At 41.4% G+C, this 25,553-nt stretch overlaps 2 protein-coding genes across 6 annotated transcripts; one reads left to right on the top strand and one right to left on the bottom strand.

Annotated features, from left to right (window-relative positions):
* Window positions 1-1,691: 1,691 nt before the first annotated feature.
* On the top strand, window positions 1,692-21,983 carry DDX55 (DEAD-box helicase 55). 5 transcript variants are annotated; one of them, XR_013348083.1, is made up of 15 exons: window positions 1,692-1,807; window positions 2,893-2,943; window positions 3,033-3,119; window positions 3,818-3,909; window positions 3,995-4,057; window positions 6,481-6,630; window positions 7,659-7,848; window positions 8,634-8,716; window positions 10,089-10,220; window positions 11,210-11,302; window positions 12,070-12,184; window positions 12,773-12,941; window positions 14,177-14,469; window positions 16,245-16,648; window positions 21,628-21,983. XR_013348083.1 is itself a non-coding variant. In XM_077835183.1 (14 exons), the coding sequence occupies exons 1-14, from the start codon at window positions 1,700-1,702 to the stop codon at window positions 16,404-16,406; spliced, it is 1,788 nt and encodes a 595-aa protein (XP_077691309.1). In that variant the 5' UTR covers window positions 1,692-1,699; the 3' UTR covers window positions 16,407-16,902. The 5 variants fall into 5 exon arrangements, 2 of the variants coding, with proteins under 2 accessions (XP_077691309.1, XP_077691310.1); XR_013348084.1 differs by lacking the exon at window positions 21,628-21,983 and adding an exon at window positions 18,223-18,923; XR_013348085.1 differs by lacking the exon at window positions 21,628-21,983 and adding an exon at window positions 18,226-18,248.
* On the bottom strand, window positions 17,050-25,543 carry EIF2B1 (eukaryotic translation initiation factor 2B subunit alpha). The gene is made up of 9 exons (XM_077835187.1): window positions 25,404-25,543; window positions 25,038-25,139; window positions 23,296-23,432; window positions 23,084-23,200; window positions 22,352-22,464; window positions 20,355-20,423; window positions 18,920-18,995; window positions 17,842-17,967; window positions 17,050-17,218 (listed from the first exon to the last, which is right to left on the bottom strand). Exons 1-9 carry the CDS (start codon window positions 25,414-25,416, stop codon window positions 17,063-17,065), a joined length of 909 nt encoding a protein of 302 aa, XP_077691313.1. The 5' UTR covers window positions 25,417-25,543; the 3' UTR covers window positions 17,050-17,062.
* Between the last annotated feature and the right edge of the window lie 10 nt (window positions 25,544-25,553).

The following is a 25,553-nucleotide window of genomic DNA, read 5'->3' as shown; positions in this document are numbered from 1 at the left end:
CACCTGGACTGCTTGTGAAAGAGTATCCACATAGGTTTCAGAGTAGCAGGCGTGTTAGTCTGTATTCGCAAAAAGAAAAGGAGTACTTGTGGCACCTTAGAGACTAACCAATTTATTTGAGCATAAGCTTTCGTGAGCTACAGCTCACTTCACTGGATGTATCCACATAGGTGCCTGAAGAACTTCATGGGCTTTCCAAGCACCAGTACAACTATCTGCTGTCCATCTTCTAGCTTCTGTGCAATTATGTTGCTGACTAGTGCTTTCTGATTCAGGTCTAATCTGCCCACCAAAGTGACAAGCACATTTCTGTATCATCATCAAGATCTGGATTTTACCATGCATATCCAGGTAGTATCCACATAACTAGTGCTGCTGCTTTCCTAGCACATCTACAATCTGTCTTTGGTTGAGCTGCCATTAGGTATAATGGGCTCTAAGTTCATCATAAACATAAATTTCTAGTGCATTTTATAAAATGCCTGGTCTGTAAGCTCCTAGACTATTATGTGGAATATTCAAAACTGATCCCTTTAAAATGTAATCTTACTGTGTGTTCAGTAACACCTCAAATTTTATGCCTTTGACCTAGATGTCATAAGTTGTCCATTGAATATATTGCTTCCTTGATACCTTCAATATTATAAAGTTTTTATATAGGAAAAATTAAGGCTATAGGGTACCTTAATACTGTATCTATACGGACTGTCCTCAATCTTGTTAATCAGAGGTACAGCTGGCTGAAGCTAGCCAGCATATCCACTGTTACCTGGTTAAGTGTGAAGGGCATTTGTATACCAATTACTATGTATTTCAGTTTGGAACTTCAAGATTTCACAGAAGCTACTGAAGAGCAGTTATTCACCAAATGTTGACCTCTTCCCATAGTGACTTGTGTTGTGAAAGGTACATTTCTATGGTCTCTACTTATCTAATGGAAGGAGAGAAGAAAAAAAAAATCTCTCGCCTAATAAAGCAAAGTCAGTGGCAGAGAAACTCACCAGTATCCCACCGCTCATACCCATCATGCCTTCAGGCTTGCCTATTAAGATGTAAACAGATGTGCTTTGGTACATGATAAGCAAGAACTTCCTAAATGCATAGGACCTGATTCTTGTCTTTTATAAGTTTTACACAGACATGTTCCTTCCTTAGTGCTGGTGCAAGGAAGGTCAGAACTGGATCCGTATCTCTTAGCTAGAGGAAATACTTACCTTCCTGTCAGTTTGAGGTTATGGGTGGAAAGTTCAGCACGTTCGTCTGTGGCAATCTTGAGTGATGTAAAAATGCTCAAATAAATTGGTTAGTCTCTAAGGTGCCACCAGTCCACCTTTTCTTTTTGCGAATACAGACTCACACGGCTGCTACTCTGTAGAAGGAACTGGTGATGGTTGAAAAGTCTGGAAGCTAGAAATCACCTCTGAAGCGCTAACTCAGAACGTGCTCAAAGATTTACCCTGGGGAGTGTGGAATAAAAGCCTCGAGAAAGTGTAGAAGGACGTGGCTTAGTCCAGAAGCAGCCGCGGAGCAGTTCCTCACGCTACTGTTCGCCTCAGCAGCGCGGTACCGGCACCTTGCTGCAAAGCGGAACGCATCTGCGCCCGGCCGCTGTTTTCCCACGGACTCTTTGACGACGGGACCCAGCCGGGCCGGGGGGAGCCTGAGCGGGCGGGCAGCGGCACAAGGGAGCCTGTTCAAGATGGAGGGGGTGACCGAGGGGCGGTGGGAGTGTCTGCCCGTCACGCTCAGCCCGGGCGTCCTGCAGACCCTGCGGGAGCTGGGCTTCCCCCACATGACCCCCGTGCAGGTAGGGGGCGGGAGCCGCCCCGCTTGCTGGGCCGTGGCGGGTGGCTCTGCGGTGCGGACCGTGCTCAGTCCAGGGGGTCCCCTGCCCTTCCCCCGAGCCGGTGCTCGCCGCCATCCTCTTTCATACGGCGTGGGGGAGAGCTCGGCCGTCTGTCCCCCGGAAGATAGCCGGGGTGCCACCCCCGTGGTATCCCTCAAGGCGGGCTGCGCCCCTCCCCTCTTAATACGGGGGGGAGGGGGCTGTGAGCGACCCCCTCAGGGCTCCACTGGGCAGTTGTACCTGCTGGGCCCTTTAATAGGAGGGAGGCTCTGCCCCCCTCCCCCCGCTTGCAGCGGAGGCTCCTGTGAGTATTTTTATGCTGCTTGTCTGCCCCTCCGGCCAATGCAAAAGGGGGGAGCCCATCATAAAGCGTCCATGGTGTGACCTGTGTGCGCTGCCTTTTTTTTTTTAATGTGAAGGGGGAGGGCCCCTTCGGTGCAGTTTGTCTCTGTGTATAGTGCATAGGGGATGGCAAGCCCCAAAGGAAGATGCTCCGTTATGTAATGAGTAGCGCCTGAGAAGGCAATAGGTGCTAGTGTGTGCTGCTCTAGTGATCTGATGGAAATGACAAGTTGGTTCAAGTCCTCTGCTTTAGATGAGGGGCTGGTGCTTAGAATAGAGTCAGAACTCCTGGGTTTTCTATTCCTAGGTCAGTCACCGCTCAAACCCGCCCTCCCCAGGTCTCTCTATTCCTGCCCCCTCACCCCAAACCCCTCCAAACACACTTCTCCAATTATTGCCACCGTGTCAAGCTTCCCACCTGTTATCCCCACCCTGCCAGGTTCTCCTTCCTAGCCACCCTGGGGCCCTCTCAAGACCCCCATTTCTCTTGGGGCAGGTCCCTATCTCTGTTTCCCCCTGCACTTCCTGTGTGACCTAGAACAATCACTTAACCTCTGTGGGATTCATTTTCCCATCTGTAAAATGGGGTTGATGACACTTATGTGCTTTTGTAAAGCACTTTTAGATTTTTGGGTGAATTGAGTTACATAAGATTTGTTTAAACCAGTGAGGATGTAATTGCGCCATATTTCTGTCTCCTTTAGTCTGCAACCATACCTTTGTTTATGAACAATAAAGATGTTGCTGCAGAAGCGGTGAGTATTTGTGAATTGAATTCTCTGTTTATTTTTTCTTACAAGTATTTGCACTCGTGAAAAAACTAACTTTGCTTCAATTTTCACAGGTAACAGGCAGTGGCAAAACATTAGCTTTTGTAATTCCCATATTAGAAATTCTCCTCAGACGGGAAGAGAAGTTAAAGAAAATGCAGGTAAGACTGAATTGAGGGATTCTGAATATATAAATAAATATATAGCTGTAACTTAAGATTGAAGACTTATAGGACTACTTAAGAGTCAAGTTACACATGTGATTAAAGGTTTGCAGGATCAGCCCCTCATTACATTCATAACCAGGAATAAATTGAAAACACTTTTTTAAAGTTCTGTGCTGCTTTTTATAGATTTGTTTAAATGTGTTCCTGAATAGCTTGTGAAATTGATTAGTAATAATTTGTACTTTGTATATTGCTTTTTGTTTACCAAGAACAAAAGATGTCTGTAAACTGTTAGAGAACAAGATATCTCAGGGACTATGACCTTTTAGTTTTTTATTGTACTGTCTCTTGACTTCTGAACAAATTTGAATTCACTTCACTGCTACTTGTCACTAAAGATCTTTGTATTGCCTTAAAAAAAAATGTTGTGCACCCAATTAAAAAAAAAGGGGGGGCATTTCAAAGGGATTTTGTGTTACTGTACTGTGTGGCCAGCTGTGTAATGCATCCCATTTTGACATGTTTCAGGACACGACAATTGAATTGGATCACTTGTTTATTTCTCAGCACTTTAACAAAAATGGTGTTTGCCCATGGAAACTTTAGCATCATAATTTCATAGTCACAGCAAATAGTAAATGTCTTTTGGGGCATTTGTCTATTTCTGTCTTTCCTTTTGTTCTAATGAGCAGGTTGGAGCCATAGTCATCACACCCACAAGAGAGTTAGCTGTTCAGATTGATGAAGTGCTATCACATTTCACAAAACACTTCCCCCAATTTAGGTAGGTATGCTTAGGTTTGTAATGAAAACAGACTTTTCTTTGGCTTTTGTTTGCAAATTTGTGAGTGACATGTTTCTTGTTTCAGCCAGATTCTTTTGATTGGTGGTAGGAATCCAATAGAAGATATTAAAAAATTCAAAGAACATGGGTGAGTTGACTGATAATGTGTTTCTATTGGTGCCTCTCAGAGCAGAAATGAAGCATAATCCCTGCCCCAAGGAGTTTACAAATTAGGGTGCCAATCCTGCACATATTTAAGGATGTATTTAACCCATTGCCTTCTATAAATCAAGTTATTTATGTGCTTGTGTTTGCGGGATCTGTCTCCTGAATTAGACACGGATAATGAGGGACTAACAAAACAGTAGGAAGGGATCAAACGTAAAATCTGTGTTACTGACCAAGGGCTTGTTGACCTGAATTTTATGGGTTAGTTGTTCTGGCTCGCCACTGATCACATCCGACGAGAAGATTTATAGGTTCTTGTCCAATTCAGACTACAGGGTCCGAGAACTCACAGAGTTCTATATCGGGAGAGGACTCTCAAGGTGGTTGACAAAACCACTTACACTGAGGACAGTACCAAATTGATAAAAGCTTTATTGAGATTAACAAAAGAATAATAAATGCTATGATTCTTCTGACTGCAAAACAGTAAAAGAATGCCAGAACTCCTGGTGGTAACATTCCTATTATAAGTACCTTAACTTAACATACCTTGAGGCCTTGGTAATAGGAGGTGAAGGACCAGCTTACTCCTGGCATGCCCGATAACAGGATGGTTCTGGTTTCCCCAATAGTTAGGAATGTTGAGCACTACACAAGCTGAGCTGATAGCATGATAGAAGATAGGAGAACAAAGAAAAGAAAGCTAAAGTTCCCTATGATATCTTTACAAGGTATTTTATAGGATCCTGACACTATGTAATTCAGATCCAACCTACTATGTCCAAATCTTATTTCCATACCCTAAGAAATTTATGGGTACTCTTAGCCTATAGGTTAGTGGATTATGACACTTACTCTCTCCATATTATCTCACTCCAAAAACTGCCAACCTAGGCTCTCTTGGCAACTGACAAGTCTGTGGTATACCCTGTGGTTACCAACCGGTTGCAGATGCCGGATAAACCTGTTCAATGTTGTGTGTAGTTCCTCCCTTTGGTTCCCCACAGTTCAGGGACCATTCCTATCTGTGCCACAGGTTGCCAGCTTTTATGCTGACTTACTCTTAACTGATTATACTTTTACCTATTTAGCGGATCTTACTGGATACTGGCTGGTAGGCTTTTGCATTTCAGCAAAACTTATTCTATGTATAATTATTAGGAAACGCATATTGTATGCCTCAACACATCCTAATTTCATAGGAATTAATACTGATAAAATATAAGAAACATATATAAAATGGATTAATTCATAAAGAAAAACATACTATTTGATACGGATGGCTGAATTAGTAGGATATAATAGCTAGAAAAGTAATCCTATGGGCTACAGCTAGTGCATAGCATAAATTAAAGTGTTGGTGTTTTGTTTTGTTTTTTTAACTAAAGAGAGATTTTAATTGGCTTACTTAGTGTAAAATGTCACAGCAGGGGTAAGTGCCAAAGAGGATCTTAAATAAATGGCCTTGTGGTTCAGCTTGGGAAGGGTGGGGTTGAAAAAAGCATGTAAAAAATTAATGGATCTTTTAAAAAATACTCTGCATTCACTTAATTGTGAGAGACCAATCTGTGGCCTTGTAACACAGGCTCCTGGATCCTGTGCTTTGTTCCTGTCTACAAACTACTCTGAGACCCTTCTGCTGGTCCAACACCTTGTGCAGTTTATTTACAAATGGATTCCTACCACCTTCATAACATATACAGCTCCTATAACAAGCAAGGGAGAGCAATCTCTCTTTCCCCCCTTACTGCCTGCTTTCCCCCTTTCCACTTCCTTCCTGGCTAATGGCTTAATTAGCCTTTCTGCGCTGCCCCACCAACAAATTAGGCACAGCTCTGCTTAGTCAGCTCCATTCTGCCTTGCTTGATTGGAGCTGCTGTGAACAGTGCTGACTCAGCCTTCCTTGCTTGGCACTCTGTCAGAGGCCTGAACTGGGAATACCAGAATATTGTCTAAGTAATTTGATACGTAATTTTCATAAACTGCTTTCTGTGGTGATACGTATATGGAAATTCTGAAATAAAGTGGCATAGACTTGGTGGTCTTGTTTGCATGCCAGTACGCTTTTCAGTTTACAGCTATTTTATAGCTATGTAAGCTCTAGGATCAATATAAGTAGCTGCAGAGCTGTTGTATGCACAAGTTATTTATCTTTAGGGTTTTGTTCTTTTACCCTTCAGCATAATATCTGAGCACATTATATGTTAATAAGACAGACAATAGCAAAGTCTTTAGTGGACTGAGCTCTCTTCCATTGTCAGAAGTGCACAGGTCAGTCCCCACTTGAAGATTCCAGACTGTGTTTTGAGTGGAGGTTTGTGGTATGATGAGATTCTGGGGTGGTGTTGACATCCAAGTACAATTAAAATATAACCTAAGCTGTATACTCCCTGTCACCGATAGTGGGAACATCATTATAGCCACACCAGGCCGTCTAGAGGATTTGTTCAGAAGAAAAGCAGATGGGCTGGATTTAGCAAGTTGTGTGAAATCACTTGATGTGCTGGTATTGGATGAAGCAGACAGACTTCTAGATATGGGATTCGAAGCAAGGTATTTTTTTAATATAATTCTAGTAGTACTTGCCATTCCTATAATGCTATCCATCTAGGGCTCTCAAAGCATTTTAGAACCATTAATGTGCTCAAGATGTTTATTATTCCTGTGCTACCGATGAAGAACTGAGTCACAGAAAGGTTACATGACTTGTACAAGGTCACACAGTGAGACTAAAATTTAGGAGTCCCAGGTCCCAATTTTTCTATCCAGGTGTTTGTGATACCCATCAAGATAGTATATGAGAACCTCACAAACCATGAATGTGTCCTTACAATACTCCTTTCAAGTAGGGAAGTATTATCCCTGTTTTTACAGATGGGTAGCCGAGGCACAAATAAATTAATGTCCTTGTCTATGTTAAGGGAATTTGCAAGGCCTAAGTGACTTGTCGCACTGGGAATTAAAGCTGTTTCTCCTGAGTCTCAGTCAAGTGATTTAACCACAAGATCCTTCTGATTTTGACCACTGCACAATGCCTCCTTTTTTAACTTTATGATGGGTGGGGAAATGCATGTGAAGCTTATTTATACCCTTCTGCTATTAATGGCACCATTGCACTAAACAATTTGGTATTTCAAATATGACATGAAAATTGATCATACACTAATGTAAACTGAAGAGGAAGAAATACCAAACTATAGTATGTATCAAGGATCCACTCTTTTCTGATCTTGTCTTCTTTTTGAGCTTCCTTGTACGTTTTTATCATTCTCTGCAGAGCTTGGAGGAAAAAGAGAAGAGCCAAGGGAAGGGGGCAACATAACAAGGCTAATAATCAAAAACATAGTTATTCATAGGCCTAGTATGTTCAAGTAAATATCATCTGACCGCCTATTTGAAACCTCAGGTGCAAACACACATGAAGTATAATCAGTCAAGCAAACACATGATTGTTAGTGCAACAGCCGGTGTTGTGCACAGCACCCTTTTGTAAAAATCATTCTGTTTTAAAAACTGATTATAAAACTTCCTCTTGATGGAACTCTGGAGCTATTTTCTTTTTAAATTGTGTTTACTTGCAGTTTAAATACCATTCTGGACTTTTTGCCCAAGCAGAGACGAACAGGTCTGTTCTCAGCAACTCAGACTCAAGAAGTAGAGAACCTGGTGAGAGCAGGTCTCCGAAATCCTGTCCGCATCTCAGTGAAAGAGAAGGGAGTGGCAGCGAGTAGCACTCAGAAAACACCCACGCGGCTTGAAAATTACTATATGGTGAGGCTCCCTGCTCCCCATGTTTGTTGTTTCTCTTTTAAACATAATGATGAACTCAGAATGTTGCACTCCGGTGCACTGCAGTTTGACAGTCATGTTGCCTTCAGAAACAATGCAACAGTGAGTATTCTAAGACTGCAGCAAAAACAGCTAGCAACATTATTGCAGTAAACAAAAATTGAAATAGGAGCTGCCCTCAGAAGGATTCATGCTGATAAATCAACTACTAAAGCAAGCCTAAGGCCTTTCAAATTCCTCTGAAGCAGTATTGTCAAGTAGCTTGAGTTGGAGACACTAAGTCAGAATTGCTGGCCTTAATTCCTTGCTCTGCCATTGATTCACTTTCTATAACCTTGGGGAACTTGCTCAATTTTTCTGTGCCTCATTTTTCCCTGTCTCTGAAATGGGGATAATATGTAACACTCCCCAGTCCTTGAGGTCATTCTGTATTTATTCACTGAGGAAATAATTTCAACCAAGATTTGTAATTAGGTCAATAGTTCAGCTTCAGAAACCTCCAATAATAGGTAACTTTAAAGCTGAATTCCAGCATTAATGTTTATTTCTTTTTAATTAAGTAAGCACCAGTATACATAAAGGACCATGTTCCCACACTGATGTATGTGGAATACGTTTCAGCAAGCATTAACTTGTGTAAAATGCCTCCTCTATTAGTGCACGAATCAATTGCAAAGGCTCTGTACTGAGGTGAATTGAAGAAACAAGCAAATCAGCTCATCTTGAACCCACTGTTTTATTTTCCGTATGTTTTTGATGTTGTGTAGATATGCAAAGCGGATGAAAAATTTAATCAGTTGGTGCATTTTCTTCGACGACACAAGCAGGAAAAACATCTAGTCTTTTTCAGGTAATTAATTTGGGGTTCTTTGTGAAAACAGTGCAACGATTATTTGTGTGCTCAGTGCTGCATGAGACATATGCTAAAGGTGATCTACTAGGGAGCATATTAACCACTTTCTGTGTAGACTACAATGCACAAAAAAGGAGGGCGGATCATTGCTTCACATTAAAATTGTCTTATACTTTGTCATAATCAAAGAACTGCTCAGGACATATGAACTTTCTGTGTTTATTTCTTAACCACAATAAGGTATTATCATAGACAGCTGTACATTAGTCATTAAAATAATGCTCATACTTTTAGTAATAAAAATAGCCAATTGGTATAGCACCTTTCAGAAGGATCCTCGAGCCCTTTCCACCTGTAAGGCTAGATCTTACATTCCCAAAATTAATTCAGAGTGATTTTGTGTGTGCAAGGAATTCAGAATCAGATCTTTAAATTGACAGGTAAATTATAGTAGGTAAAGCAATTTCTGTACTTACAAAATGGGATGGAATATAGCTGGTGTTTAACATCAACACCGTTTGATAGTTAAAAACAGGAAGTTATGAAAAATATTGTCTGACACTTCAGGGGGTATTTAGTGAGACAGAATGTAATTGTAACCCTTTTTAGAATTTGGCCAGGGTACTGAGAACCAGTGCTCCTACTCAAGTGAAAAACAGCCTGGGATATTTGGAGACCAGAAGTGGCAGGACCTCAATTTTAGGTCTCATATGAAAGGCCTGTGCTGTCACAAAACAAATTAAGCTGGTTATAAAGACATCTTTATATCTTGGAGGAGTTTATAGAACAATAGAACTGTTAGTGCTTTAAGGGACCCATAGGAAGCCATTTAGTCTAACATCCTGCATTGCTTTTCTTCAGACTCACAATATCTCTCTCCTCAAGAATATATCAAGTAGAAATAGTTGAGTCTAGAAAATGTATTGTAAAAGCTCTTCAGCTACATTCCCATTTTTCATAGTAACAAATTTTCCTAGCAAGAGACTGGATGGCTCAGAGTGCTAGTAATGGGGATGTCATTTGCTTTCAGCTTAGCTGTTCAAATCCAGCACAAGTTGTTAATGACTGAAACTCATCATCTGATGGCAGTCCTATGTAAAATGGGTTGACCATCTCAATCCAGTTCCCTATGGATAGCTGTATCACTCATACCACAAGCATGATTAGTAACTTCAGCAGTGTGGAGGAAGTTTGCACTGTCCTGTCATGTTGTACCTGTTCTGTGGCTAAGCAGAGCACTCCAAGACTGCAGGGCTTTTGAGGCAGGATCTTTCACCAGCGCTAAATCCACATGCAATTGTAACATTAAAAATACAACTTACAAACAAAAGTTGATGCCGACTTTTTGTGGTTTTCATTGTCTCCTCAGTACCTGTGCCTGTGTGGAATATTATGGGAAAGCTCTGGAATCCTTAGTTAAAAATGTGAAAATAATGTGCATTCATGGGAAAATGAAACATAAACGTAACAAGATTTTTACTGAGTTTCGGAAACTCCCAAGGTAGGAGCGTTTGAATAGACTACTCCAGCGAAAGGTGTAAATGCTAAAAAATGTAAAACTTCATCTTCAGCATGGGGAAGTACACACCACATGGGAATAGAAATGTGGCTTTCGTGTTGAGCAGGCTGCCAGCCAGGCTACTGAAGCAGCTGGGATAATGTGGATGATATAAATCACACTCACTTTTACGTGTGTATAGGTGTACCGAATGAGGAAAAAATTCAGATTAATTGGTAAAACAATAACACAAACTGCTCTCGGGTAACTCCCATTTGAAAGAGAAGGATGGTGAAAATTCCCCTCTGTCTGATAAAAGGAGTTGAAACCCATGATACCCATTTATTAGTATATGAACAAAAAGAATGTGGGTTTATCGCCAACAAAATGCTTTTTCATTTCCATTAAAGTTATCTGCTTTTGTCAGTTTTGCAATATGTGCAGTCATTAGGGCCCAACAATATTTGTCTCTCATTGGAAAAAGGCTGGAATTCTTGCCCTGTGATGTTCTTTTTATTGCCATCCAAGCATTAGGACTTCAGTTTTAGGTTTCTATGTGAAACAGAATCATTTCCCCAGTCTCCTATTGATAGTTTAAAAACTGCAGTTAGATCATTTGATCTTTCTTTAATATGTTTATAGTATTTAGAAGCAGGGGAAATAATTTAAATATGAAACTTGTAAAGGGAAGAGTTGATTATTCAGTTTCAATTAGTGGTATGTAGGAAAGAATACAAAATACATTCCTTCTCCTAAATACTTAGTGGAATTTTCATTCAATGTGAATTTTAGTTCGTCTGTAATATGTCCTCTAATTCTGATAGTCATATTTTTAAAAAACTTAAGACCAAATATTCTGCCTTGACATGCACCCCCACAGCCTCCAATTGGGATGCATGATTTATAAATCAGGGCAGAAGTTGGGAGCTGTTGGCTGGCGCTTCTCAAATGACTATTTAATCAGAAATTTGCATTTTCTTCCAACTTTCTAGTGGCATTTTAGTTTGCACTGATGTGATGGCCCGTGGCATAGACATTCCAGAAGTAAACTGGGTTTTACAATATGATCCACCTAGCAGTGCAAGGTACAACTTCAATTCTTCATAAGAACTTTAATCCCACTTCTGTTCCTGTAAATGTACTATTTAAGTGCAGAGTGAGCTCAGTACTGTACAAAACACAGTGGAAGACCTACTCCCTGCCCAAGATTTAGTTTGAATGGATAGACAAAACAATGTAGTTGTCCCACATGCCCAAAGGAAGATTGGAGTACTGCAGTTTTTGTTAAAACTGACATTTGAACAGCACTTATGGATGTATAATCGCACTTATAGGTTAGGTGGGTTAACATTAATAAAATGATAGTGGACATTTACATGAGTATGGAAGAGAGTTCCTAGCATAAGGGGTGGCAGGAGAGAATACCAAAGAGGCAATAAGGTGGGAGACCTTCAGGGAATGAAAGAAGTAAATCAGCAGAGATGTAGGTAGGGGCAGAGCTGTTCAGGAAGTGCTGTAATGAGGGTTAAAAATAAAGCTAATTAAAGTAACTATTTCCTTATCTGACAGCTACCAGTGTCATCATTTTACCATAACACACACACACAAATATTTGACAAATCTCCTTTTAACATGAACATTTAAATTCTTATCTTTCGAATAAAAGGATTATATGTTGCTTGCACTGAATTCAGGTAACGCCTGTTGTTGGTAGTTACTCACCTACATCAAGAGTACAGTAGCCCTAGATCTTCCCTTCCATAAACCTGCCATTCCACTCATTGTCTTGTATTACTTTAAAAGCAATTAAACATCTCATCCTGTTTAAAACAACTTTCTGTTGTGTTTTTAGCGCCTTTGTGCATCGCTGTGGTCGAACAGCTCGAATTGGCCATTTAGGCAGTGCGCTTGTGTTTTTGCTTCCCATGGAAGAATCTTACGTTAATTTTCTCTCAATAAACCAAAAGGTGAGTTGGCTTTTATTTCCTAACAGCAGAAATGAATTAAAATGAAAACTAATTCATCAGACCTAAAACCAGTTTTTTGAAATCAGACTTCATAAATTTTAAAACATGTATATGAGTTGTTTTAACCTAGCCGAGTAACAAAAAACAGATGTGAGAGCTCTTTATTAATTAAACTAATTCATCTCCCTGTTAAAGCAGGATTGTTCCCTGCATTGTGTAATTATCTATTTAATCTATAATAGAAAAAGTGTATACCTTTGTAGTGACATCCTTCTCATTTTGGGGCTGAAAGTAAAACAATGGTCTTAATTCCACCAGATTAGCAGTGGAGATTGGTGAGATCTAGTAATTGGAGTTGAGTGAGGATTCATGCATTCTGTTCCCTATTCTCTCACAATTCAATGTGTGAACTTTGAAGGCCCCTTAACTTTGCCTCGCTTTCTTCATCAGTAAAAAACATGAGGCAGGTAAATATCCTCCGTGTGTTGAGGCTTAATTGATGTTGAATTATGTGTTTGAAGTTCCAATGCTTATTTTAAGCCATTACATTTACCTCTTGTTTATGTTTTTTTCTTTTTTTTGGTTTAGTGCCCCATGCAGGAAATGAAACCACTGAAAAATGTGGTAGATGTTCTTCCAAAACTGAAGTCTCTGGCTCTGGCTGACAGAACCATGTTTGAGAAAGGGATGAAAGCATTTGTATCTTGTGTGCAGGCCTATGCCAAACATGAGTGCAATCTTATCTTCCGAATAAAAGGTAATTCCCAGCAGCAGCTGCTATTTTTACTTTACTTCAAAGACTATATTCAGTTTGGCAAAAGTTACAATGTTGTTGCACAAGCACTACAGGCTCATCCACTTGCCAAGTTCCCATACACATAGTTACCTTCTGTTAAGTTAAATACTGATACCATTTTGAAGATGTAAAATGCTACATAATCATGAATTACTGACTCCTGAAGTTCTGTTGAAGGAAGGTGTAATCCTATTTCATAGTGGGGTAAACTGAAGCACAGAGGTTGTGATTTTGTCAAAGCCACAGAGGGGAGCCAGAGTCAAAGTTGCAGATAAGAGCCCAGCCCATGCCATTTTGACAAAGCAAGGAAGCAAATCTTAGAGAGACATAGACCACTGCTTACAATGCGCAGAGATCCTTGTCTGACTTAATGAAAACAGTAAAAGATGCATTACTTCTTGGTGACAGATTTTTCTAAAGACATCTAACAGTGGGCTGACTTTGCAGAAAAATGCATTACTTTAAGGACTGTTTATATGATGAGCGTGGTGACTGAATAACTTAGCTCTGAGTCTGTGAGGTAAAGCTGGGCAAGGAATGATTTTTCTGTCTCATGAAAGTTTGAGATTTTGAATCTTTTTCCTGTCCTGAAATCGGATGAAAAGTTTGTCTTGAAAGTTTTTGCAAACCGGTAAGATGAATTTTTTTGATTGGGTCAATCAAAGTTTAGAAACGTTGAGTTTTTACCCTTATTTTACTTTTTTAAAAATAAATTTTAGAATTACTTGTTAAACATTGCAGTGGGACATTCTGACAACTTCAAACCTTGTTCCCTACAATTATTTTGAATTGGGAGATTTGTGGAAACTGGCCCTATCTTGTAAATAATTTCCATTTGGACAAATTGACATTTTTTGATTAAAAAAAAAAATTTTGTTGGACAATTTCCCACTGATAGGCACAGACTTCCAGAAACCGCTAAATAAAGAAGCAATTGAGTATCAGGATGCAAGCAGTATGTCAGGGAAGGAAGGGGTTTTACATACATAAACTCTGTCTGCGTTTAACCCTATGCAAATATTAAGATATGTACCCCCTCCTTCACAACCCAATATAACTTAGCCCCCAACCCATCAAAGTACTTAAACATGAGTAGTCCCATTGAAATCAGTGGAACTACTCATGTATTTAAGTACTTTGGTGGATTAGGTCTATTACTTTGTCACATGCTAATATCCTAATCATTATTTTAACAGATCTGGACTTTGCTAGTTTTGCTCGAGGTTTTGCCCTGCTGAGGATGCCAAAGATGCCTGAACTAAAAGGAAAGTGTTTTTCAGACTTTGTTCCTGTCAGTATTGATACAGACTCCATTCCATTCAAAGATAAAAATAGAGAAAAACAAAGGCAAAAACTGTTAGAGCAACAAAGAAAGGAAAGACAAGAAAATGAAGGAAAAAGAAAATTCATAAGGAATAAAGCCTGGTCAAAGCAGAAAGCCAAAAAGGAGAAGAAGAAGAAAATTACAACGAAACGGAGAAGAGACGAGGTAAATTAAGTTCCTCAAACTCACATGTAACTACTTCAGTATAGTCACAGCCAGGTTAGAATGTAACATTCCCAAAAAGCAAGGGGGTATAAGGACTTCAGTCTGGCAGAAAGTTAGAGAACTGTCTGTCCACACTGCCTGCCTGCTACCCCCGAAGACAGAACTTGATGAATTCAAAAGCAAGTTCCATCCATTCCTCCTCTGCCAGTGACTGGATTGCTTAAGTTTCACTCCTCAGAGCTGTAAACAATATGAAATGAAGGGAGCTGCAGTACCTGAGTTTCTTGCATTCTCAAAAGGGTGCGTAAGAAAAAAATTGAGCAGTCAGCCCACTATAGAGAGGGATGAGGCTCTACTCCTTGCCTGGCTTCTGTCAGCAGAACCCTGTTGTAAGCCTCCAGTAGCAGAAAGTCAAGTTGGGCCATGAAAGCTATGGAGGCCTGAGCTCTCCAGGTATAGTCCAAAATGGGCAGCATGTAGGAAATACATTGGTTCACACCTTCCTCAGCCAGCCTCCTCTAGAGCAGGGGTCTCAAACTCAAATGACCACAAGGGCCACATGAGGACTAGTGCATTGGCCTGGGGGCCGCATCCTCCCCTGATTTCCCCCGCCCCCCCGCTTGCTGGCCCTGCCCCTGCCCCACCTCTTCCCACTCCTTCCCCGAAGTCCCCACCCCAGCTCCACCCCCTCCCTGCCCCCAGGGGGTGCAGGAGGGGTGTGGGGTGTGGCAGGAGGCTCAGAACATGGGGTTGGGGTGCAGGAGGGGTGCGGTGGGGGTCGGGGTGCAGGGTGCGGCAGGGGGCTCAAGGCAGGGAGTTGGGGTGTGGGATGCAGGCGGGCTCTGGGATGTGGGCTCTGGGGTGGCAGCGGCGCACACGGGGGCCAGGGCAGGCTCCCTGCTTGCCCTGGCCCCCATGCTGTTCCGGGAAGCAGCTGGAACCATGTCCCTGCTCCCCGGGGTAGGGGGGGCAAGGGCACAGGGCTCTGTGTGCTGCCTTTCTGCTCCTCCAGGTACCTCCCCTGAAGCTCCCATTGGCCGCGGTTCCCTGTTCCCGGCTAATGGGAGATGCGGGGGGCAGTGCCTGGAAGCCATGGCAATACATGCCCTCTGCCCCCCCCTCTCTGGGCCACAGGGACAGCCGCTTCAGGGAGCAGCGCGGGATAATCACGCGGGCCGTAGTTTGCCCACCCCTGGCCTGGAGGTAGGCTGTGGGTGGGGTGTGGGCTGCTTGGCGGGCCGCAGGAAATAGCTCTGCGGGCCATGTGTTTGAGACCCCTGCTCTAGAGCAAGATGTGAGGCTGCCCTCTCCTTGCAAGTGGCTCAAACTCACTATATTCCATGCAGTTTTTATGCAAATGTAATGTTACTTTTAGCAAAGCAAAGCTCTTTGTATTAACTTTAACCTCCCCCCCACTCTTTTTCAGTTGGCAAGTTTAATCTTATCTGGGGTTTCCTTTAATAGGGTCAGGGTTGAGTAAGCAGGAAAAAGAGGACTTAAGATTTAAATAGTATTTTGAATGTTAATAGAAGGGAATCCACTGTTCCTCATGTCCCCTTCTGTTGCTAAAGCGTCTTTAACCCTTATTGCTGCCTTGTGTGTTGCCGCACATATAAGGGACAGCCTAATATGGCTATGCAATGGATGGCAGCAGCACAATACATGTAACAAAGCATCAGCAGTAAAAAATGAATAGGGTTATTTCTAGACTGTTCAAATATATAGAACATAAGCATTTAAGTACAGGAGTAAATCACTGTTTCAACTATCTGCAGGGCTCAGATATTGAAGATGAGGAAATGGAGGAGCTGCTGAATGACACACGACTTTTGAAAAGGTTAAAAAAGGGTAAAATTAGTGAGGAAGAGTTTGAGAAGAGGCTGCTGAGCAGTGAGAGAAAAGTCAAAGCTGTGGTTGACTCAGAGTCTGAAGATTGACAATCATGCTTCAACCATCTCTCCGTGAAGATGTCTCTTTTGTTTTAGTAAAGCCGTACTTTTACACAAGGCTGCTTCATGCCGTGCTCTGCATTGTTAGTTACCTACAAAACCGCCTTGGCTTCCATAAGTACTATGTGCATCTAGTAGAATCTCGACAGTCTCTACGGGGGGCACAAGCATAGCTGCAACTTTGAAGACAGAACTAAATCAGACGACTGTTCCAAAACTGAATGCTTCGGGTAAGAAATGTAGAATTCAGTTATCAGGTGCCTGGTGGATTCTTTTTGTTCAGATGTGTACCTAACATATCTGGAATTATTAAGTAATTTTTCAACCTGTTCAGAGGTTGTATGTGGGGAAAGGCAGTTTAGGTGTCAGGCTCATAATGCTGCACCCCTCTACAAAAATTTATTTTAGAGGGTCAGACCCTCAATGACTTACACTTCTGTTTGCACACTGGTCCATTTATATGTAATAAATGAATTCAAAACTTGCTGCTTCACTGTAAAAATCAGAAGGCTGCTGGTAATGAAGCTAATCCTTATACAGTTTCCTTTCTACAACATGTTGGGATAGTTTATATCTGTCAAACTCTGCAACTGTGAAGAGATGGTCATTGAACAACAGAGCACAACGTGAGTGAATCTGCTCTATTACAGATAAAGTTTAATAAGTTCATCGCTGACAGCTGATGGAGTTAACACACCTAGGTCTGTAAACAGCAATGTAATTAGTGATGGTGAGGTGTAGTCAATCCAGGGGTGCTCCTCAGTTAGACTTCGGTTTGTTTTCAGGGTGTCTGCTTTGTACTGGGGGGGGGGGAGGAGAAGAAAACCATGAGTGGTCACAAAATGATAGGCCATAATCTTTTTTGAGCTTGAATAATAATATGGCCTTAACCAAACTTTATCGACCCAAGCTGTAGCTGAAGGAACCCACAGCTCTAACCACAGCATAGACTGATGCCACCTAGTACAGCCACTTCATCATCTACACAGTAATACATAAGGTTTATCGTTCTGGAAAGAGTTTCCCTTGATCCAGCCATTCTGCTGCCAGCTGCTTGTCCTGTGTACTGAGTGAGCTGCTTCAGGAACAGTATGTTGGTAGCACTGAGGGGAAGTGCTGCTGCTTCTGGCAGTTTGGTTGAGTGTACACAGAGCAGGAAGCTTTTCAATATTATAAAATACTAGTAAAGTGCGTGAGGGTGGGAAAATCTAAATTGGCAAACACACTTTTGTTTAAGCTATACTGTATGTTATTACAGGTTGGGTGTGGCTTTGACTTACCCTAGATAGAAAAATGTAAACTACATTTTCAGTGCATTAGGTATAAATTTATGGTTAAGGTCTTGAATCTATGACATTATTTGCTCATAGAACCAATTTACATGCAGCTCTGCGGGTTAGAAAGTATTCTGAATTTCCCTTACCTTAAACTTATCTGGGACATCCTGTTGATTTAGAGGGAAGAGTCTTACAAACTTGAAGCTTTCTGCTACCACATAAAACGGTTTATTCTGCGCTTTGGCGCACACAGCCATTTGATTTGTACCAATCTGTGGAGACAGTTAGATGGAAAACAGTACATACGCTCAGTGCTAGAGTGACAGTGAACTTCCATGGTTCCAACCAGTAGACTCTTCAAGTGTACTTAACATCTAAACTAAAAGCACTTCTGAAAAGGCTGGAACTCATCCTAGAAATAAAGCTTAAGAAACAGTATGCTCTTTTAAAAGAGAGTTTTGTCTGCGCACCATTACGGGTCACAACACCTCTGTGATGTAGACAAGTATTATCCTCATTTTACAAAGCAGGAGACTGATGCACAGAGGAAGCAGTAGTACAAAAGGGAACAGCAGCCAGGAGTCCTGACTTCCACTCCCTATTCTGACAAAATGAAGAATACTACCTGTTAGTATGTTTCAGGTCAGGAAAGTTTCATCTTTGTTTATTCTAACCAGCTTTCATGTGTAATGTACTCCTCCTTCAAGCCAAAAAGTTATCTTTCTATCTGCAAACTCTAACTAGTCTTTAGGCCATATTCTATTTTGCATATCAATATGAAAGTTGCAGACAGAATATGGTTATTTTTAAACAGTAGTGTAAGCAAAATAAATCTGTTGCCTTAGATATAGACTTATTGATGCTGACAACTGTGTAAAACTGAAACTGATTGGACTCTGAAGCAAAACAGATTTTAGCTTAAACTTTAAGTATATTGTAACCATGAAGACTATTCAGTTGCAACGGACTGTAGAAGGTGGCAATTTATTATAATAGTCTTAATCATGACACTAATACACGGGGGTTATTCACAAATAATTAGCAGCAGCAATCTGAGTTTCCTGAATTAACCTCCCCCTGCATCATCTAGAAGAAGCCCATTAAGCTCTAGTGAGTAAAAATCTATTAGAAATACAATGCAAACATTGCTCACATTTTCAAAATCTATCAACACGCACAGTCTGCTCCAGGTATATGAAGAATCACTAATTTAGCACCTCTTACCTTGTTAATAATTCCTCCGCTTTCAACCACGCCTTCAGCACCAACTATTACCAGGTTCACTTTCTCCATGATGTAGCTGTTTAAGAAAAAAAGTTAAATCGTATAGTATAGTACTAGAAATGTGACTTAAACAATTTTGTTAATACCTCATGATCATTTTGCTTTTCCAGTAGACTAGTCATTCTTGCAACTATCCAGATATATGCATGCAGCCTCTTCATATGTCCTTGGAATTATCCTTCCTTGATCTCCCCAAACAGGAATATAAAATAACCAATGCTTTGCCAAACATACTTGAGGCATTAACCTCAAAAGTTCCTGAGGATATTTTGGCTGAAGTCTAGTAGTTACTAGTAATCAGTTACAGAAATTTAGTTAATATTCAATATTAACTTCATAATAGTCTATCTTAGCTCCATATTTCAAGATGGTCACTACCAAAATATACTTTTAAATAATTCCAAATGCCTTTAATCCTTTGTTTTCCCTTCTTTTGATGCCGCCTCACGTCTGTTTTTCCCTTATATTGATAGAAAGAAGATACTTTTTGGATGAGAGGTGCTCTATAAAAGTATAGAGATAGCATGTATCCTAGTGCATGAAGGAAATGCAACACCAACTAAAATGCTCATAAGGAGAGAAGTTCTATTTTTTCAGTTCTGTCTCTAAGAGTTATCTGGCCAGATACTATGAAATCAGTGACCTGACTGATTAAGTTAACTACGTTGTAAAATATAGCAAGTTAGAGTGGTGTGTATCTTCTTGACAATTGGCTCTCAGGCAATTGGATAGAGAATTAAGTTTTAATAATGCACTGTTCATAAGAACATAAACTTAAGAACGGCCATACTGGGTCAGACCAAAGGTCCATCTAGCCCAGTACCCTATCTTCCGACAGTGGCCAATGCCAGGTGCCCCAGAATGAACAGATGATCCGTCCCCCATCGCCCATTCCCAGCTTCTGGCAAACAGAGGCTAGGGACATGATCCTTGTTCCACTCTCATGCATTTAGGACTCAAATTCTGGTATCTAGTAAGCAATTATTAGCTTTTTTTAAAAAATCCAGTCACAGCACTTGTGTACATATAAAGCATCTGACTTTAAAAAAAAAAACCCTTAACTATAGCATCTCAGCTCCTTTTCTCCCCCATATCCCTAAATGCTACACTTAAGTTTAATTATCTTTTTCAATTTAATATCTAAACATTATCAAATACTTCTGCTTGATTTATGGCAATCACATTATCCTGTTAAAAGATTTAGCTTGTACAGTAGCTGTGCCAGTTGATACTACAGTGAAAGGTTAAATTAGCTAAACCATCTATTCCAATTTGAACAAATTTTTGGGAAGTTCATATATACTTTAGTTAAAATGAAAACCAGAAGGACAATGAAAGGCTTGTTAACTTCTAAGAATTTAATTAATATACTTACCCAACTGCAGCATCTAGAATCACAGTCACAGGAACGTTGAGCTTGCTAAGGGCCTTTGCCATTTTTTGCCTATTAAAATAACGTTTATGAAGTTTTGAAATTTTCCTTTAAATAGGTCAGTGAAATTCATAGATGTGATACAACTATTTTTTTTCAGTATGTATGAATAAAGCCTGATAGTTAGGGCCCTACCAAATTAACCAAAATGGACCATGAATCAATTTCATGTCATAGGATTTTTAAAATAGTAAATTTCATGATTTCAGCTATTTAAATCTGAAATTTCATGGTGTTGTAATTGTAGGGGTCTTGACCCCAAAAAAGTGTTGTGGGGTGGTCACAAGGTTTTTGTAGGAGGGGGTTACAGTACTGCTACCCTTACTTCTGTGCTGCTGTTGCTGGCGGCGCTGCCTTCAGAGCTGGGCAGCTGGAGAGCGGTGGCTGCTGGGCGGGAGCCCAGCTCTGAAGGCAGAGCCGCCACCAGCAGCAGCGCAGAAGTCAGGATGGCATTGAATGGTATTGCCACCCTGACTTCTGCGCTACTGCCTGCAGGGCTGGGCCCTCAGTCAGTAGCTGCCACTCTCTGGCCACCCAACTCTGAAGACAGCAGTGCAGAAGTAAGGGCGGCAATACGATACCATGCCATCCTTACTTCTGCGCTGCTGATGGTGGGCTGCTGCCTTCAGAGCTGGGCACCTGATCAACAGCCACCGCTATCTGGCTGCCCAGCTCTGAAAGCAGCGCAGAAATAAGGGTGGCAATACTGCAACCCCCCTAAAATAACCTTATGACCCCCTTGCAACTCTATTTTGGGTCAGGACCCCCAATGTGAGAAATGCTGGTCTCCCCTATGAAATCTGTATAGTATAGGGTAAAAGCACACAAAAGACCAGATCTCACGGGAGTAAACCCGATTTCATGGTCTGTGACGCGTTTTTCATGGCTGTGAATTTGGTAGAGCATTACCGATAGTAGAGCCCACACATATCTGCATCTCCCTATTGGTAATTGTGGTTTTGCAATCACTCCTTTTTTTGGTTTCTCCCTGTTGTATGAAAAACTCACACAAATAAAGGGGAAACAAGCTGACTATCAGGGAAATAGTGAAATTGACAATACAAGGAGTAAAACTGAAGATTCCCCTCTAATCATTCAGTTTAGAAATCATAGGTATGACTTGTAACTATATAAGGTAAAAGACTCAGACAAATGTGATTAAATTGACAGTTTACTGTACATTTAACGCTCAGCTTTTTCATCTGCTTGGTGTTAGATACAAGATACTATGAACAGAGCGTACTGTGAAATGTTACTTTCGTGAAGTGGATAAATCACAGTTTATCTGGCCGATCTTCAGGTATTTCAGTTGTCATTAGAAATGAAACTGCCCAGTTGGGTGGCCAGAGAGTGGCAGCTACCTGGTTGTTATACAGCATGTATGGTTTGCTATTTTCCTTACTTCCCTCACACTACGTTGTATCCTTTGGAGACTGATCGTGCTGTACAGATCTGTCAGTAATTTATACTATGTAATGTCTCAAAGGGAACTCATACTTTTTTTTAAAAAAAAACCCAAACACAAAAACCACCACATTTTTGGTGAACATTTTTATCCTCCTATTGTTACGAGTAACACTCGCTACTAGTAGCTTATTTTAAAAAATACTTCAAGTTGACTGGCCTTTTAAGCAATCCTTCTTAGAGGAAAAATGGATTGCCTAGCATGGGTTGGTCATTAAAGTTTTGTTACACCTTAGCTCGAAAGCTTGGGAATGCTGTAATGTGTTTATTTAGTACAGGGAATTGCCTGCTGATAGTGGTTCTTTAGAAGGGCATTGCTGTAGACTGTCAAGAGGGATGTGATGTTTTGCAATGAAATAGTTACCTTTCAATCATTCAAAACAGGAAAAAGCTGTTCTTAAAATATGACTCCACTGATAGACATTAGCTCTACAGCATCTTACTAAATCAAGAAGATAAAATTGACATATACTTGCCCAGCTTGATCGGGCTGTGATTCAGTAATATAAACACTGAAACGCTTCTTTGATTCAGCAGCTGCCTTTAACACTCTGAGGACCACTCTCGAATAGGCATGCGTTAATATTCGCTGTTAAAGTAACAGACATTTTACTGCTTTAGCAAGTTTCAGGAAAACTTTGTTATTGTCATGATCTCTTGTAATTGTTTACCATGCACAAGTGTTTTAAACATGATCGTCAGTTACTTTAGATAATATCCCGATTTCAAAAAAATGTAACATTTTAAGAGTTGTAGATACTTTTGGTGACCTGTCCAATGTTAAACTCCTGTATTTTTACAAAGCATGGGATGTCAAGCCATCAGGAAAATTGGACTTTATAGGACACTTAATTACTGAAGTCCTGACACTGAGAGGGGCTGAGAACCCACAACTTCCATTTAAGTCAGTAGTTGTGGGTGCTCAGTACCACTTAGAACTGGGCCACAGGCTTAATGTCAGTTTGTATGGAAACAAAGGTGGAGGGAGGGAAGGAAAGAAAGAAAGAAAAAGGGAGTGTTAAAAAATATTTGAATATGTGGCATAAACAAATGTGATGACTAATAAGTAGGAACAACATCTTTAGTTAGGAAAGCCAACATCAGATAATGTAGTCTCCTTAACAGATGAGGATAAAACCTTCCTATTTCCTCCATCACTTGAAATAATGGAACACCCACAACAGATTCATCAGTCCTGACATACTTACAGCACCATCTTTGATAAATGTATGGCAGAGTTTTGCAATTTTGTTTCTTGAAAGAGAGATTCTCCTAAGGAAAAGTTCCCCTCGTTCAATCATGATTTCTTTACACTTTGAATAGTCCTGGAAAAAGCAATAAGAACAAAAATTAAGGCCCAGGATTACTTTTGTGAGTGGTGTTACTTTGAGTGAAGCATTACAGTTGGTGACAAACTCACCGAGTACTCCAGTGAGGTGAGACTGATAAACCTTAGAAAGAGCTCTCCGCCTGAAGAGACTGCCACTGAAGAGTCAACACCAGATAGAGTTTCAATGGCATTTTTGAGATTTACTCTCAAACCCTGAATGGTCTCACCTGAGAGAGAGAAAAATGCAAACTTCATTTCAAAACAAGATACTCATTACAAGCTATCAGCCTCCACTCCAAACCCCGCTTTGTATCCAGGATTTATAATAGCGTTAAATTTATTAAAAAGTGTTTTTAATTTGTGGGGGGGAGGTCACACTCAGAGGCTTGCTATGTGAAAGAGGTCACCAGTACAAAAGTTTGAGAACTACTGTGCTAGACAGAAGTTTAGGTGTATTCTGGTGTGGCACTAATGGGTTTATTTTAAACACTTCCAAATGACTAACTTGGTATTTCTCCTTCAGTGTATTGGGATTACAGCGGAAGCTTATTACACCATGTGAAAGTTTTTCAACTGATTCCATAAATTTGAGTACAAAATCTATAGTCTTGTAAGCCCTACCTCCAGCATGCCCTCCATCCACCTTTCTCTAGAATAACAGTCATCTAAAAAGAGAATAAGCACTCCTGAAACTTGCATCGCTGCCAGGAATGAAAACTGATGAAATACTACTACATAGTCAACAGCAGTGTTGACTACTCCTGCCTGCCCATCAATGTGTTTTGACTGTAACCTGAAGGAACAAGTTCTTGCCATTAATGCGGTAATTCAGCACCCATGCTCAGTCAAGACTTAGCCACTCTGTGAGTAGAAGAGCACATATCCAATGAAGCAGATTATACTTAATGAAACAAACACCAAATATATTTTGAAAACCTTTCTTGTACTACTTCTGTTTCCCAGATTTTGATTAGTAATGCACGCTTCTCACAGCATGTGCTCATTTCTGTACAATGTCCACCAGACAACTTTCTTATTTCTAACTTTGGATGGAGTGTAGCCTGCTTTTTTATTTTTCTCCTCAAAGACCTCCATGTTTAACTCTTTTCTGAACTTTTAAAAACAGTATGACGTTCAGGTTCAAAATACAGGGCTTGCCTTTTACTGCAATGCAGGAACTGGACTGTTAGTTTTGCTTGTGGAAAAAGAAAAAGCAGGATCTTGGAAGCAGAGATGAACTGCAGTATAGCTTGCCTCTTGAGAAAGCAAAAATTAAATGATCACCTGAAATGCAACAAAGCTCTGAATTCCAGTCCCCTGAAACACCATGATCGCAATTAGGTGTGTGTCATAAATGTTTAGGATTGGCAGAATTTGTTTTTTTTTAAAAAGAATTTGGATGGCTAATATCAATAGTTATTTGCGAGCATTATTTAAGTTGCATTGATTTGCATTTCACAGTTCTGCAAAATTTTGGGGTTTTAGCATCTTTTCAGTTTTTATCAACTAACAGTTTTCACAGTTGCAGGCAATTACAGGGGCGTCAAACAATTTATTAGAGAGCCTCGTTCAATAACGACCAGGCAGCATCTTCTGTCGGTCTGCGCGCGGACGGTGAAATCGAAGTTTATAAAAACGGGATCCGTCCACGCCTATAAATACGGCAAGGTGGGCGGTGAGGTGTGTTACCACTGCCCTCTACAGGACGGATTCAGGACTGCTCGTCCTATGGGACCATCTTCCGTTGGCCCTGGGGCAGGGTCTGCGGGTTCTCGTCTCGCTCTGCAGCGGAGCGCGGGCCGGGCCGGCGTGGGCCGCCGGGGCCCCTGTACCTTTGTCTCTCTTCAGGAACTCCAGCAGCGCGCGGATGGCGGCCACGGCCGAGGCCACGTCAGGATCCTCCCTCATCTGGGCTTTGAAGGCCTCGATCAGCTCTGCAAGGCAAACGGGGCCCGTCAGCCGCAGGGACCCGCCCGGCAAGCCCCCACCTCGGGCTGGCCAAGCCTGGTCCCCGCCCCGGGTCCGGGGAGCGGCTGGGCAGCCGGGTTCTCGTCGCGCCCCCGCCGGCAGGGAGCAGCCCCAGGCCGCGAGGGAGGCTAGTGCACGTACGCCGCGGTGTATACACCCGCTTCCAGGGGCGGCTCTGGCGAGGGGCCGGTTAATCTGCCACCCCCGGATCGGGCCCGGGCCCCTCTTACCTGCTTCGTTCATGGCTGCAGCTGCAGGCGGGACCGGGCCTCTGGGAACAGCAAGAGCCGGGTCCGTTTCCCTCTCGCACGCGCAGGGAGCAGCTGTCCCCGGCCGGCCCCTTTTCGTGGTGACACCGGACCTGGCTTGCACCAGCGCCT

Source organism: Eretmochelys imbricata, chromosome 15 (genome assembly GCF_965152235.1).
Source record: "Eretmochelys imbricata isolate rEreImb1 chromosome 15, rEreImb1.hap1, whole genome shotgun sequence".
Taxonomy (NCBI): domain Eukaryota; kingdom Metazoa; phylum Chordata; order Testudines; family Cheloniidae; genus Eretmochelys; species Eretmochelys imbricata.
This window is presented reverse-complemented; position numbering and strand designations above follow the sequence as displayed.